Below are 16,107 nucleotides of genomic sequence, written 5' to 3'. Positions count from 1 at the left end.
GGATAATAGGATATATTTTAAAGGTTCAAAATGAGCAAACAAGCTCAAATAAAATAAAAATTAACTTCCTTTGATGAGGCATGCAGCTTTTTTTCAGTTCTCATCACTTCCTTTCTGATGAAGTATCACACACTGCACCATCTTTCCAGGCTGTCGATGCTTGTATTATTCATATATGCACTATAACCTAAGTCCTTCMCAGGAGAAAAAAATGCTCAGAGCTCCATAATTCCATCACGATAGGTGGAAATAGCCTTTCTTATCTCACTGATGGGCCACTGTCATTTCACTCCCACATCTACAAATCCCTCGGCAGCAAGTTTCTGTTGCACTTCCTGCTTGCCAGTTGCCACCAGAGTTGTGGCTACTGGTTCTGTCCCTTTCCTGGTCCAAACAAGTCTCTCCCAAAGATTGTCTCGGGATTAGCTGCAGCTATTCCTGACACATTAGACCTCTCCTTCACCTGTTTCTTCTTTCTCCTTCTCTTAGAACCTCTCAACCACCTGTATCCTGAGAAAATGCGATGGCCTTAGTCTCACTTCCTCTCCCAGTGGACCTTGTTCGGAACCACATGCTCTCAGGTATATATATATCTCTTGAAAGTACCACTGCCAGTAACGAGTGATAAGACACACAGATCCTTAAATGACACCCTGTTTCCTCTCACAAGACAGACTTAAGGTCTCTCCCGTCACATAAAGCAAAAGGAAAAGCAGGAGTTCACTGTCTGTGAAGAAAGCAGATGACATGGTAAAGACACAGAGAGCTCTGAACAGTCAGTGACAACAATCAGCTGGTCTGAACAAACAAATAATTTCCGTAACAAGTCTGATACACTTATTTGTGTTTTCTGCAATTTGTCAAGAAATCAAAATAGTAGATGGAGTGTAAGGTCTTTCTCAAAATCTTTTTCTCCTAAAAAGCTAGTGAAACACATTCTGCATCATAGTACACCTCTTAACTGTCCAAGGAAGTGTCATTCTGAAAGTGCAAATAAAACACTCTCCAAGATTTCACCAGTCTACATCATTACCACAATAGTTTAACCTTTCAGGGTCTGGRAGAAATCACCTAGTAGGTATGGAAGAACATAAGATGACAAGTGACAAGATTCTAGTTCTTTGTTTGACATGATGTGTCTTACCTTGTGTCAGTATTTTCCTTTGTAAAATGGGAACAATAGCTCTCTACATACCTAAGTGTAGTATTAGTAAATGAATGATTAGTAAATGAAACTGTTCTGAAAACATATAGAAGAACAGCATTTCTAAGTATTATTCTTCCCCCCTTTCACTACCTGCACGTGAACAAATAGGAATGTTTCCTATTCCTTCTCTTCCCTTTGAAGGAATCCTGCCCCACTACCATATCAATGCATTTTTTGAGGAAAATGTTCTTGTTCATTCTGTCTGTGTAGTGCACTTATACCACAGAAGGCAGAATTTAATCCTAAACCTGGGACCTGTGGGCAAAACATGGGCTTCTTGCTCAACCTGGCAACAAAACAGCTGGATTTCAGTCCTGTTATTACCACGGTGTAAGGACTTCATCCTGCAAGGTGCTGAGCACCTATGGCAAGGTCAGGCATATATTAACTTTTAAGCATAAGGGTAATCCTCTTGCAGGCTGTACAACAATATACACACATATACACAGGCAAACACACTCATATATCTCTATATACGAATAGACACACAAATAAATGGCTGACAGCTGGATACAAATGCAAAAATGTGTCTCAGGCTGGGACACTTTGAATTATTTCTAACATGTACAATGTAAAGCCATCTATTTGAAATGACACAAAGGGAGTTTTCTCCCAGGATGAATTCTTGTATGCTAAAATTCAACTAACACTGGACTTCTTTTCGAAAAAAATAAACATTAAAAAGACTGGGTTTCAAATGGAAGTGCTGACAGGCCTTTAACTATCGCAGCTTGAATAGTACCACCACTGTATATTAACAACTGTAGTCATAAGATCTCAACATTTTTACCCTCCCCATCTTTCCCTGGAGCTGCTCAAAAAGCTAAGCCCCTTTTCACATTCTTAATGACCAAAAGTTAAAAAAAAAAAAAGGAAAAAAAGAAAGACTTAAAAGTTCAGCTGGATTTTCTTCTGGTTTCCTAATGAGCTTAACATCTCATAAGATGCCTTTGGTAAAGGAGAAAATCTTTTCAAAAAGACCCATTTTCCTGCTGACAGTACAATCTTTCTGAAGTAACATCAGAAGACCATAAGGGTGACATCCAAGACACCTGAGCTGGTGATACAAGCTCTGCAACCAATAGATTTTTATCCCCTCTTTACTCCACTTTTCTAGCAATATAGTTCTTTAGAACAGGGTCAAAGGAAAAATTTCTGTTTAGTTGTTTAAAGGAAATAAATAACTTTTTCATCAGATCTCTGCCAGAGTTTGCCCAAAGTCAAAGTATATTGCAATTTAATTTGTCTTAAAAGACCCCAGGTAGCTGGCACTTAACAAAACAGGTGATCACAAAGTTATATAGTTTCATGTCACCTTCAGTATATATGAACAATGGTACCTGACCTATTTAATGATTTTTTTTGCTGTTAAGATAACAGAGAATCTCACAATAAACCTAAACCTTGCACTGCTACAAAAAATAAGTAGTGTCTGCTACATGTGTAATAACTGTGAAAAGGAATACGGTTTTGAAAGGAATGACTGTCTATTATTACTGTGCATAGGATTTGWTCATGCAAAAAGTTACTCACATTATTCATGTGAGTTGTCTGATGGAAAAAAGTGGGATTACCTCAGTGTTTGGATTATTTATGTGTCAGAACACTTATAAAACTGTGTCATACTATCTGCTATATGATGTACATGGAAAATATATGTGTTTTCACCACTTGCATTATGATTTGGTAGCACTACAATACAGCAGGAAGTGGCATTCTCTAGTAACATGCTCACAGATAGAACTCAATGATATTACAGGAAGAGGCTGAGTTATTGGGTCAGAATCATCAAATTATGCTATTTATTTTCTGGACAGAAATCCATAATGGGCCTGTTGACTTTAAGTGAGTTAATCTTAGCTTACGCCAGAACAAATAAGAGGATAAACTCACTGCTACTCAGTTTTGAATGCTGGTGAAAGAACACTTTTCATTTTCTTCCTGTCTTTTAAAACTTCTGTCATTTTTGCTATAGCTGCCATATTTCTGTAATTTCTGTAATTATGGAGCATGTATCGTGAAATAAGCAATTAAGATAATTTCAGTGTATCTGGGGGTCTATTTAAGATCAATGCTTTTTCAGAAACAGAACACCAGAGTAAACTGCATTAAAAAGGCAGTTTGCCCAATCCTCTGATTTCCCATGTGTAGAAGTCCTCCTTCATGGCATTCACAAAAATCAGGGCATAGTACAACACTTAGGAAAGTTGGGATGCCTGGCTGGAGTGGGGAAGAGTCTAGCAGGATGCAGTTCCAGAACACAGACTTTCCAAAGACCTTAATTTTGATCTGGCAGTTGATTGTCTCCAGAGGTGGGAAGTAATTCTGCCCCCAGGTCGACTTAATCCCCTCATGAGAAGAAACCTTCAATTATGATAAACTCTCCTAAATTATTTATGATATCTTTGTGATACAATGAAGCTTTATTCGCAACAAGAYCTTTGTCTCAGGCTCATCCAAGGAAGGGAATGGGTCAACTGATCATGAAACTACAATAATAGTAGACTTCTGGAGAAGAAGCATTAAACATGCTGGTTCAAAATTAATCTTAATGAAACTTTGTTGATATCAGGGGAGTTAATGTAAGAAGGAATAAAACTCATAAAACTCAATTTTGCCCATAAAACTCAATTCTGCCCTGATTTACAGTGAGTATGATCTCAGGGAGGCAATTGTGTATGCCAGGGCAGCCCTTTAGCTCATGAGGTGGATTGCAGGAAGTCCTATAGTTCTGCAATTCTCACATAACCCTTATTGTCTTATTTTCAGCTGGCTGCTGTAAGTTGTAAAAATGAATATGCATGCATATACATATACATACATATACATACATATATATAAATACACATATACACACACACACACACATATATATATAAAGGCACAAGATGGGTGCTTTGGGATATCCAGTTTTAGAACCTGACCCAATAAAACATATATATACATTCAACTTCCACACCATTAAAGCCAGACGTTTGCTTTTTAACAGAACCTGGCCCTCAGTTGTAGTCAATACCATACAGAGTCATTTAGAGAGTAACAAAATCTCACAGGAAATTCTTTATATAAAGAGATTCAGAAATGAAAATACCATACAGGTCACAGTCATTGGCACATAGTGGTACAGCTAAATCGTTCATTTCTAATTAGGCCTGTGATCAGAAAATAGCCAACTTCACATTCTGCTTCTTGGTGTGTTTGACAATTTTGCCAGCCAAAATTAACTGCGGAATTTTTAATGAGCCTTTATTGGATAATAAGGTTTTGTTTTCATTTCTCTCAAACTGCTGGAGCCTCTATTAACAATTATATTGGGGAAAAGGTTTCCACAGTAGGTGGGCCCCACAGTCTGTCTAAACCATGGATTAACTTTATGGAAAAAAAAATAAAAACCAGAGGAAACAAACAAAGAACACTTAAGAAAGGCAGACTTGGTTTTGGGGGTGTACAGAATAGGGTTACTTCATTACATAAATTAAGCAAAGCAAATGAATACATTCAGTACTGTGGTGAAGCTTGTATGAATCTACTACTCTTTGGGGTCAGCAATATCCAACCACCTAGTTGAAGTGGTCTTTAATTAATGATCAAAAAACCCTATACTTGTTACTTCAGGAATAATATGAGGTTTTGACAGCAGAGTTGGTCAAAACCCTGGCAGGTGCAAGCCTGGCTCAACAGCACCCTCTGTCCTACGGCCATGTCGTGCTGACCCGTTCCAAGGACATGGTCCCTTTTGGTTTAAAGCAGGAAGTGTTCACATGTAACTCAAGAAATCTGCTCCTCTCTTCATCTCAGGAGCACCTTCTCCTGAAACCATTTTTTTCTTGTTCCTTTTTGTTTCTAAGGCAAAAGAATGCTTTCCTACTGGGTCAAGAAGCTACATTTCTCCCTCTCTTACATTCTTTGTTTCAGAAGATGCTTTTTGTGCTTGTGGACAACCTCTGCTTTGCTCTCTGGTGTCTAATACCAGCAGCATCTCTTTGGGATCTCTGAGAGGGCAGATCAAGAAAGAATGCCCGTTTTGAGCACCTGCCTGAGTGCTGAAATTTGAATATAAATAAGTGCCTGAATGGCTCTCAGGGTGGAAAGACAAAATGAGCGACTGTGCAAGGAAAGAAGACAAAAAGAAGGGAATGAAAAGGAAAAAAGAAAGAAAAAGAAAGCTCAAAGGCACTGAAAGCTGACAACAAGGAGAATAGGGAGAGAGTGCAGGCCCTGGAACAAAGGAAAATTTTAAAAGTAATTAAATTAAAAAGAGCCAGGTTTGCAGAAGCAGGATAAAATTGTATTGCAAAGCCTCCAAATCTTTGCACAGACAGGAAGGCAGACAGTCTATGTAGGGTTCGTAGCACCACCTATTTACTGTGAAGACTCTCTGGCACTTTGTATTAAAAACTCAGCCTACAATTGCTTTTAACTTTGCCAGACTTTAGCAATTTCCCATATGGGTATGAAAATGAACGATATATTGAAAAAAATCCAGCCATACCAGTTCAGCTATTTGCCTGAATAAGGTGAAAGAATAATTTCTTTTGCTAATGTTAAAAATCATCTAGTGACCTTTTCTTTCTTTCAGACACTCTGAAGCTGAGATGTAAAATTTGGCCTCATGATTAACCACTTTGACAAGGATATGATTTCTGTTGCAACACCCACCCAAACATAACCAAGCCTCTGAAAAATCTCTATTTACCTGCATTTATTTCTCCAATACCTATAAAGCATACTCAAACTTTCATACTTCCTAGAGATAACCTGCCTGCATACCCAGCAACTCCACAGAACTGTTCTTAAACTTGGTATTGGACTGCATGTTACAAAGATAGATTAATTTTTATGAATCATGCAAATATTATCATGGTAACAACATTAGTAAAAAAGTATACGAAGAAAAATTCTGCCAAGGAGGTAAGGTTTGAATAAAGTATATTGAATAAGGTGTGGGGTCACAGTCTGAATAATTAGAAGGGCACCCAATAAGAAAAAGTCACTGTATGTAATTATTTATTTAAAGGATAATATCACAAAGCACATGCACAAGAAAGGAGAATAAAATTATAGAGAGTTTTAAAACTTCATTTCTTAACTTACAAATGTTTGACCTCAATAAACAACCGTAAAATATGGTTTGATATATTTAAAAATATATAAATTGTATAGTATAAATATTAACATAAATTATAAACATTCATATATTTACATTAAAAAGTAAAGGCAATTGTATAGACAAAATCAATGAACAAATGCAGGTACATAAGGGTATACATAGACATACACATTAAATGAATGAGAGAGGATCGTACAATATAAAGATGTAAGATGTAAATTGTTTCTTCTCCATTTGTAATGGTACAGTTCATCCTAACTATATACTGAAAAACTATATTCCCCATTCCATTCCACAGATACTGACTAGGTTATACCTACTTCATAAGTATATGATAACTTTTCTGTCTGTCCAAAAGCGTATCCTTAGTGAGTGGAGCCCACCAAACTGACTCCAGAGTGACTGAGGAAAAGAAGTTGGGCTCTCTTGACACAGTCAATAGAGCTGGTTCACATTTATAGCTGCAGAATAGGGTGACAGGATTGCTCAAAGCTGTAAGCTACAAGATTTGGTGACAAGCATCTGCTGCTTGCCATGAAATATGTGTTGTGGGTTTTTGTACTCATACTTGAATCCACTCAACAATACAGCCAACGGAAAGTCTCCCTGGGGAATTAAATAGCATAAGGCCTGGCTGCTGAAGAGCCGCATTTAACCTTCTATGCAGTCAGGAAATTGAGATCACACAGGAACTCCTGTCCAGTGGCCTGAGGTTTTCTCACTTTTTGATTGTACCAGTCCAGGTTCTTTTAAGTCTCAGGCTTCTTCAGTTTCTGCTTCACCTGCTTTAGCAGGGTAAACTTTTCTATCTGTGCTTTGCACTCAACGTGCTACTTTAATAGGCTGCTAAGCCTGAAGTTCCAGATGCAATGAGTTCAGTGAAATCAATGGGAAATATCTGTGTGCACCAAAGGCCAGATTTTGATCCATTGTGTTGGAGCAGAATGATCCTCATTAACCTAACAGATAAAGGCAGCAATGAGCAGCACTTCTGTAATATCCATGAAATCACTATTTCATGATACCAGTGAAAGCCCAGGGAGGAGGTTTCTTGGTTGCAATAATTAATAATTTACAAAAAGCTTTAACTAAGCAAGACATTGCCCACCTGAAAATTGGAATGAAAGGATATTAATGAAGCTGCAGTGCAGATGGTCATGTTGAAGGTGATGAAGAATTTATTAGGGAGACAGCCATCAGAGGCTGTGTAGTATATGAAGCATAAAACTGCTATAACTAATGACAGCAAGTAGTTTAGGCAAGTAATGGACAGCACAGCTACAAAAGGGAACATGGAGATATATTATTTAGTAATAAAGTTCTCATAAAAATGTGAAATATGAAGTGGAAAGATTAATATGATTGCACAAGCCATCTTAAATATCCATACCCAACTTCTGCCTTTTTGAAAGAAGTAGGCTGAATTTATGCCCAAGCAGTAACACATAAGTCACAGCACTTATTTACATAGTTTATGCAAACTACTACAGATATGTAGGCTTAATTTATTGAAATAATGTTTGAAAGTGGTTTAATTTATTGCATTAACAATTGAGTAGATGCTATATTTCTATCTGCCAAGTGATCCAAGTAGTGTAGGTCAGGTTATCAGTCATTACATCCTACTCCAGAAGATCCAGGGACCTGCAGCCAGCATTCATATGCCCAGGTTAGTGGCTGCCTAGCTTTAATAATTTCAGTCTTCCCTGAGATTGAGTAGTAATGCTTTCCTCTCCACTGTTGAATTTTATCTTTGCACAAAACCTGGGTGAAAGAGCTGACTGCAGAAGACAACACAAATTTAACATCACTTAAGACACTTTTTCTCTAACATTTTTAGTGCAACTGGAGCTAGAAAATATTTTTTGTTAAACTATCTCTTCCATTGTTTTCCTTTAGTAGTAGAGAAGCTGAAGAAGTATTTTAGATTATGCTAACATTGGCATGCAGAGGAGGTGAGTAGGGGGAAATTACTGAGGATTCGGGGCTATTTTTAAAAGCTGTTTCAGCCTGATTTTCTCTCACCCATCTGAATTCATAATACATTAGGAAATGTGTCTTTAATGCACACATTGATCAAACTACATAATTAGAGGAAGCCAGTCTTTTTTCCAGTTCTTTTTAAAATGTATGAATGCTTATCCCAGTCCAAAACCATTATAACTGAAAGTGAATTTGATGTCCAAAATAAAAAATTGTTCTAGCGCAGATACCCTGTAATGTAAAGAAGCACTGCAAATTGCTTCATTTCCATTCACAGTATAAGTTTACCCCTCTCCCCAGATCAAAAAGAATACATGTCTCTTGAATACACTTGGTGTTATCAAAAAAGGGTATCTTCATACATTAGCCCATATTTATCTGTAACACTTGTCTATAGCAGAATTATATTAAAATGAGATTTGGCACTCAGTAAAATATGAAAGGATTTTTCTTGAGATCGCCCACAAACCTGATCATTCATCTAGAAGGACAGCTATTTTCTCAACCACTCCTTTACTTGTAAAGGTCTTAATTACGACTTTTTGGGTCACAGCATTTCCCCATAGAGGAGTTCTTCTGGAAATGGCATTAGCACTGGGAAATTTCTGGAAAATTTCTGGAAAACTGGGAAATCCACTGTGGGATTTCATAAAATGCTCTCTGTCAGAGATTTCACAGACCTCCATTTCACTGTGAGAAGTTAAAATGGAGGTGCCTGCTGACACTGATGGCAAACCCTATCTCTACAGCGCTCAGCCTCTGGTAATAAACCAGCACTAACATAGTGAACAGAAAATATATATACATATAGATACCTAGATAAATAAAATCAGCTTCTCTGAGAAAATTTTTTTCCTGAAGGATACAGACAGGGAGCCAATCATCCTAGTTTGGATTCTGAACAGTAAGCTTTGCCTACAAATACAGGTAATAGATTTTTGTAATGGTAGTTAGGGAATGAATGCAATCTGAATCTCAGTCTAAAGACTACCCCATGTGTGCTTGTTTTTTAAAGAAATAGAAAAACTACATTGAAATTCATTTGCATAATTTAGAGACATACTGAATGAAATATAAAGGGTTATTTTGATATGTCAGCAGTAGTATTGTATTCGCAAATTCTGGGTCACTTACTATTGAAAGACTTACAAAACCTTTTAATGCGTATTAGTATGAACAAATCGATAGCTTTTGTTGCTTTGGGGCACTGGTTTACAAATTATCTAATTTCTGCTATGGGGAATATTCCATTTTCCTTTTAAACTGTTTCCTTTCTTTTTTTCTTTCTTTGGAAGGGGAAAAAGCCTAAAAAATTTAGCCTACAGGGTGGATAACTTTCTTTTTCCATACTACACTGAATGATTCTGCTACCTGAATGTAGTTTGTCTTATTTAGTAGGGGATTTTTAGAATCATAAATGAATAAAATAGTTCATTTAACCATTACTGGAATTTTGTTCTTTCCCCTTGTGAGTGGTTTTGCTGGCCTTGTAATACTGTTTTGGCCAGTTGAAATCTCATGAGTTATGAGTGTTATTTCCTTACAATTGCACATATTTTCCATATTTCACACAAACCAATTATTTATCACACACATATACATGTGTTTTAAATTATTTTTAAATTAGTTCCTTCCTATTTTATACAGTTTTTAAATTACTCTCTGTGTTTTGAATCCTCAAATAAATGATCTATTCAGCACTTATTAATATTTTTCAAGATTTCATAGAATAGCTGCTGGTTTGTTTACAAAGAACACACTCCCTCACCCAGGCACCTTGTTCTCATGTTCCAAGGGATACTTGGGTCTGGGTTCTACCTTTCTCTGCCACAAACGGTGCAGGGCCTGGCTGGTATGGTAGCAATGGGGAATGCTAGAAATTCAAGATATTCCTGTAACTATCTTCAGCATCCATTTCTGTTCTGCCTGGCAGCAAAGACTGCACTGTTCCACATGCCAATCCTGAACACACTGAGAATAGGAGAAAGGTAATACATGAGTGGCTATGGGACACCATAAAGTAATTTTTATATATATATATATATATATATATGTATAAGCACAAACACACACACACACATGCACACACACACACATACATATGTATATTAAAATATAAGCATTTGAAGAATTATATACATGCCCATAGTAAATTCTGTTGTTTTTTTCTGAACTCACTCTAAGTGGTCACCAGCAATGAGATGTCCTCAGAAATGAACACAGTATCCTAGAGGAGGCTGTACCAGAGTTGCAAACAGAGGGGTTAGTATCTTTCTTGGTTTGTGATATAACACTTCTGCAGATTCTGCTTAGGACTGACTACATTGAGCCTTATTACTGTCACACTGCATAGCAAATTCAAGCCTAATTTTCCTTTCACTATCATTTCTAAGCCCTTTTGCAGTTTTATTGCTTTCCAGGTTTCACTGTCTCCATGAATACCTGAGTTTTGAATTATATTTCCCTGAAACAGATAAATGTTCATTTTGTCCACATTGAATTTCATTTACTTATTCTCTGTCCATATTTTAACCCCTTGAACTCTCTTTGCATTATTTTTTTTTTTTAGTAGTGATTGCAACACTTTCCAATTTAGTACCATCAATGAATTGCATGAATAGGCCTATTACCCCACTTCAAAATCAATATGAAAGATGTTAAATGAAGTAGAACTTAAAACCAATTCCTGTCACCCTTCACTAAGCTCCTCCCTTTTCAGTCTCCAGCAATTTATATTTTTTCTTGCCTTTACGGTTGAAAGCAGAAATACAGAAATGTCAGGAAATCACTTTCAGGCTTTTGTYAATGATAATCCCAAAGGAACTTCTACTGTGATGAATGGGTTTCAGAGTCTGGATGATCCTGGTAATTCATGGCGGCACCAATGCCCAAAGTGTCCAAGGGGGTTTCTGCATCTTGAGAACTACCTTAGACATCTGAAAATGCACAAACTCTTCTTGTGTTTGCAGTGTGGCAAAACATTTACACAAAAAAAGAATCTCAACAGACACATCTGGGGGCACATGGGTATCCGCCCCTTCCAGTGCATGGTGTGCTTGAAGACGTTTACTGCCAAAAGTACACTCCAGGACCACTTGAATATACACAGCGGTGACCGGCCCTACAAATGTCACTGTTGTGACATGGACTTTAAACACAAGTCTGCTCTTAAAAAGCACCTGACTTCTGTTCATGGAAGGAGTAGCAGTGAAAAAACAAACCTGAGCAGTATTACAAAAGTTAAAATAGACTATGATTAATAGATGGGCAGATGTGGAGCCAGGCTCCACCAGACGCTCCTGTCTAGTGATATTCTAGATGTTCAACAGATCCCCCCTAAACAGAGAGAAGCACAAATATGTGATGGGTGATCAAAGACAGGCCTCGCTAGTAGTAAACTTGCCTGTTTTATTAAGGCTGCTATTGGTGTATGTGTTCAAAAGCTGTTCAGTAGTTGAAAGTAAACCACAAAATATGAGAAAATATGAGTTCTGCGGTCACTATTCAGACTGTGTATTAATTTGGAGATTATCTTTTCATGAAACATCGTGTCAAASGCTTAACTAGAATTCAGACTCCTACTGCTTTCCTTTCAGACACTCATTTTCACATGTGCCCACAACAAAATGTTATCACCTTTGTTCATCAGGATGTTATCTTCAAAATCTCCRTGTTCCTTGCTGCTTTAGATCTTCATATTTCTGAAGATCAGGTTACACCTCTACTCTGTTTCTGATGAGAAAAACACTGCTTCAGTAGCACACTGAATAATAAATTAATCAGAAAGTCAAAATCCTTCTGCTTTACTTTGCCTTGCAAGTGAAGCAAGTTACTCTGTCCCACATACAYGGCAGCATTTCTCAATGGCAGGTAACGAAAAGATGCAGAGAATGAGTTTTTCTTCCTCATGTCTATCTGCTGCTTTCCCTTCTACTTGCTCAGGTAACTGGAATGAAGTTGAACTGAGTAGCAAGGAAGGGACCTGCTCTCTGGGATGGCTGAGCAACCTAATTCTTAGTGAATTTTTTCTCTCAATATTTTTCTATTACTCTTCTGGGATATAGACAGAATCTTCAGAAAATAATTGCCAAAATCATTGTTCTTTTTTCCTTTTGAAGTTCTATTGTTTTGTCTCTAGTGTTTTGGTAGTTACCCACATTTCCATATCTCTTCAGAAATAATTGTCYGTGTCAGAGGAAATGAATTTCCTAATTGTTTAATACCAGTTGTCCTGAACAATTTGTAAATGTTCCATTTTTCCAAGTATTCTTTCGTCTGTTCTTTATCAATACATATTTGAGAAGGTCTTTTTCATTTGCTAAGTTATATGAGCTCTTTTTGTATGCCTCTTGCTCAACACAGATCCTTAAAACAAGATCCGAAAATCAATAATTTTTAATCATTTCTATTATCATCTTCTCCCTCTTTTTCTAAAGGACATTGTTTTTCTTTCCAGGGTTTTTTGCTTCCTCAAAATAATTTTAAAACTATTCTCATAACCCTTAACTTCTTTGGCATAGAAGAACTAACACAGATTAATTTTTTATCCTTATTTTCCCTTCACAAAATTTAATTTTTTCTCTATGCATTTTTCATAAATTTGGTTTCAGTCCTCTCCTCTTATTTTGCATTCTCAAAAAACAAAACAAACAAACAAACAAAAAAACACCCAGAACATTGGTGGCTCCTTTGCAAAACCACAAGTATGGCCATTTCTTCTTCCTCACATTCTTCTTCAGTAAATAAAAACTATGCTGATCCTTAATTAACATGTACTTAAAATGAGCTGCTCTGAAAGATGGCAGGGTATCCTAAGGGACATCAAGTCCCAGCACATAGCACTGCAGGTTGTGGTTGAACAATTCTTTCCTTTTCACTTCATTAAGAGGAGTATCACTGCAGACCTATTCATGTTTAGTCACAGAAGACTTTTACGGAGCAATAAGGAATTAGGAGGAAGTAAATGCTGATTACAGATTTAAGCATGTGGACATAGATTTCTTAATTTTTTACATTACGTGATGCCTGGGCAGTGTTACCCTCTGTGTCTTAAGAATCCACTGGCTTAATATGAATTGGAATTCAGATCAAAATTACTCAGATATTCTACTATTCTTATATTCTATTTTTTTCTACATTTATAAAGAGAGACATGTATAAAGAAAGATTCAAGAGGAATTCTCTTGTATTTAGGTTATCTATTTTCTTCACCCAAGTGATTGCAATCATCATCTCTTCCAAATATGTTTAAAATCAAATACATTCTGTGAGCTTTTGTAGTGAGTTTTTCTTTCTCTCTCTTTCTCCTTAATTCTGAGAAATCTGTATCCAGTATTAGTGGTTTTTTTCTCTTTTGTTTTTTATTTCTGAATTGATATTCAATAAGTTTCACAACAATGTTCTTAATTATGCAATTATAAGTCACTAACACTATACATATGCTAAAATTAAATTTTGGTTGTCCTTTTTGTCTTTTACTTACAGCTTTAAATATATGTAATAATAGTTCCTGTAAAAAGAACCACCTTTCTGGGTGCCAGTTGGTCCTATTAATGCTACAGGTAAATTCTACTATTTCTGTAATCCCAACTCTTGTTTTTTGTGTTCCTTGTACATTTGTGATAATATTTAAATATAGTAATTCTCCTCTTACTCATTAATTTCTTTTAATAAACACTTCATCCTGTTTTATTTTAGAATTACGTGCCAGGCCATAAGTGAGGTTGTAAGGCAGATTTACTATGAAGCAGTGGATGAATTATAGAAACTTAAGAAAAGAGTGAAGGTATGAAGAAGATTCATATCAGAATGGCTGAAGATAAGAAACAAGATAAAGGCAGTTTATACTGCTTGTTATGTCTGAAAGAGACCCAAGACCAAGAAGGTGAAATACGGATGTTAACAACAGGGAACTTACCTAGTCTTGCCCTCAAGGTGGCAAACCACCTTAGCCCTAAAGAGAAGGAAAACATCTTAAGACAAAAAAAGAAGAAGAAGAAGAAGAAGAAGAAGAAGAAGAAGAAGGATAAAATATGAGTAGAATTGTGATGATGTAACCCTGCTTTTGGTATCAAATGTGTAGTCTATATGCGTTTCTAAGATGCGAATTCTCATTAATTATCATTGAAAGCAGGTTAACGTTGAGCAGGTGGTGAAGGTTATCAGTGTTACATCAACAATGTTTGGAGCAAAGGAGCTTAAAAAATTCCCAAGTTACCATGAAATTCTAAGACTATTTTAACTAGAATATATTCTAGTAGAAAAGAAACCCACCTGACTGGAAATACTCAGCACATTATTACAGCCGGTAGGTTTTTGCCTAAACCGCAGAAGTGAGAGATAAGGCAAACACTTAACATAAAGCCCTATAAAGTTGGTGATGAGTTTAAAAGTTACATTGTCAAAAAGTCCAGAAGAGTTTTTTTCTATTAGCAGTAGTAACTGGTTCAAATGTTTAAAAGAAGAGGAAGAAAAAAAAAACAGGAACAGGAAGTTATATACCAGCCTTAAGAAATTAAAACTCAAGGTAAATAGCACAAGTCTTTTCTTTCAAAAGACAATATAGGTATTATTCACAGATTTGGTTCTACTAAGGTAAATCAATACTGAAATACTGAACTTCTAGAAAACACAGGCAATAGAAGTAAATATTTATGGAATTTTCTTTAAAAATATTGGAATATATATATACAGTTGAAAAAATTTAAATATCAGAAAATATGGAAGTAATTTAAATAATTAAAAAGCAACCTTTCATAAGATGTGCCATACTGAAGGAAAACTGACTGTCTGTCAGAAGTGCATATAGACATAAAATATCCCAGGATGCATACATATATATGACTATGATGTGTCCATCATAATGCTCACATGATCTTATACAGCTTTTTAAGCAATGTTAAGATGAGAAAGTATCATCAGTCATCTATTCTGATTTTCTGCATGACAAAGGACTAGCATTTTCAAAAGTGCATACATAATTTAGGAACATACAGACTGTGGGGTTCTCGCTAAATGCCCAGCTCCCACTGATTCCACATACGATAAATGACATTGAGTATCTTAAATCTCTAAGGTCCAGATCCTCAAAGGCGCTTTGGAAGCTAATTCCCCCTAGAATCAAAGAAAATCAAGTGCCTAAATGTCTTTGAGGACCTGGGCCTAACCCATCTTTGAAAAATTTGCCCTTTATGTCTCTCTTGATAAAGGTAGATGCAGCTAAATGAGGGGCCATTTCCATTTTCCTTTCTAAGGAGGTGCTAATGCAGCCACTTGTCTTTAAGCATTCATCCAGGAAGTGGATGACTTGGAATCAACCCTCTCCTCTGTCTGAGGATATTCAAATTGCATCTTCTGCTTCCCAAGAGAACGCCCTAAGCAGTACTCTATACTAAGCCATATTCTACACTACTCAGGAAAGGCTGCATTATCCATTGCCTTTTTCAAAGCTGCTCTGACATGCTAAAAGAGAATTCAAGATACACTGGGTCAGAGAGAGAAAACAAGCAGGAACATGACACGCACTCAGAGAAAGATGTCCTGGATTCTGGTCCCTGCTTTAATTCATACTTCATCTATATTATTGATATATTGTGTTATATACAGTTGTGGACCTGGAAGCAGGAGTCCTACCTGCTTCCACCTACCAGGGGAGTGCCTTAGCTACTGGGCTACTCTACAGAAGTGAACCGTCACCAACGCAAGTACCAGCATAGTCACAAAGACCTTCTCCTCTTCCTTTTTCACTTGTGCAGATCCTGCTTCCTTCTGAAAGAGAGAGAACTTGAGAGAACTCTCTTTAGGAAAG

At 36.6% G+C, this 16,107-nt stretch overlaps 1 protein-coding gene across 1 annotated transcript; it reads left to right on the top strand.

Annotated features, from left to right (window-relative positions):
* Positions 1 to 11,056: 11,056 nt before the first annotated feature.
* LOC112974016 (zinc finger and BTB domain-containing protein 6-like) lies at positions 11,057 to 11,629 on the top strand (the record flags this gene model as incomplete). The annotated part of the gene is made up of 1 exon (XM_026082526.1): positions 11,057 to 11,629. A coding segment is annotated over one exon (504 nt), but the record flags the coding sequence as incomplete, so codon positions are not given.
* Between the last annotated feature and the right edge of the window lie 4,478 nt (positions 11,630 to 16,107).

This window comes from Apteryx rowi, unplaced genomic scaffold (assembly GCF_003343035.1).
Source record: "Apteryx rowi isolate R43461 unplaced genomic scaffold, aptRow1 scaffold_58, whole genome shotgun sequence".
NCBI lineage: Eukaryota > Metazoa > Chordata > Aves > Apterygiformes > Apterygidae > Apteryx > Apteryx rowi.
The sequence above is the reverse complement of the archived record's forward strand: the minus strand, read 5'-3'. Positions and strand labels throughout refer to the sequence as shown.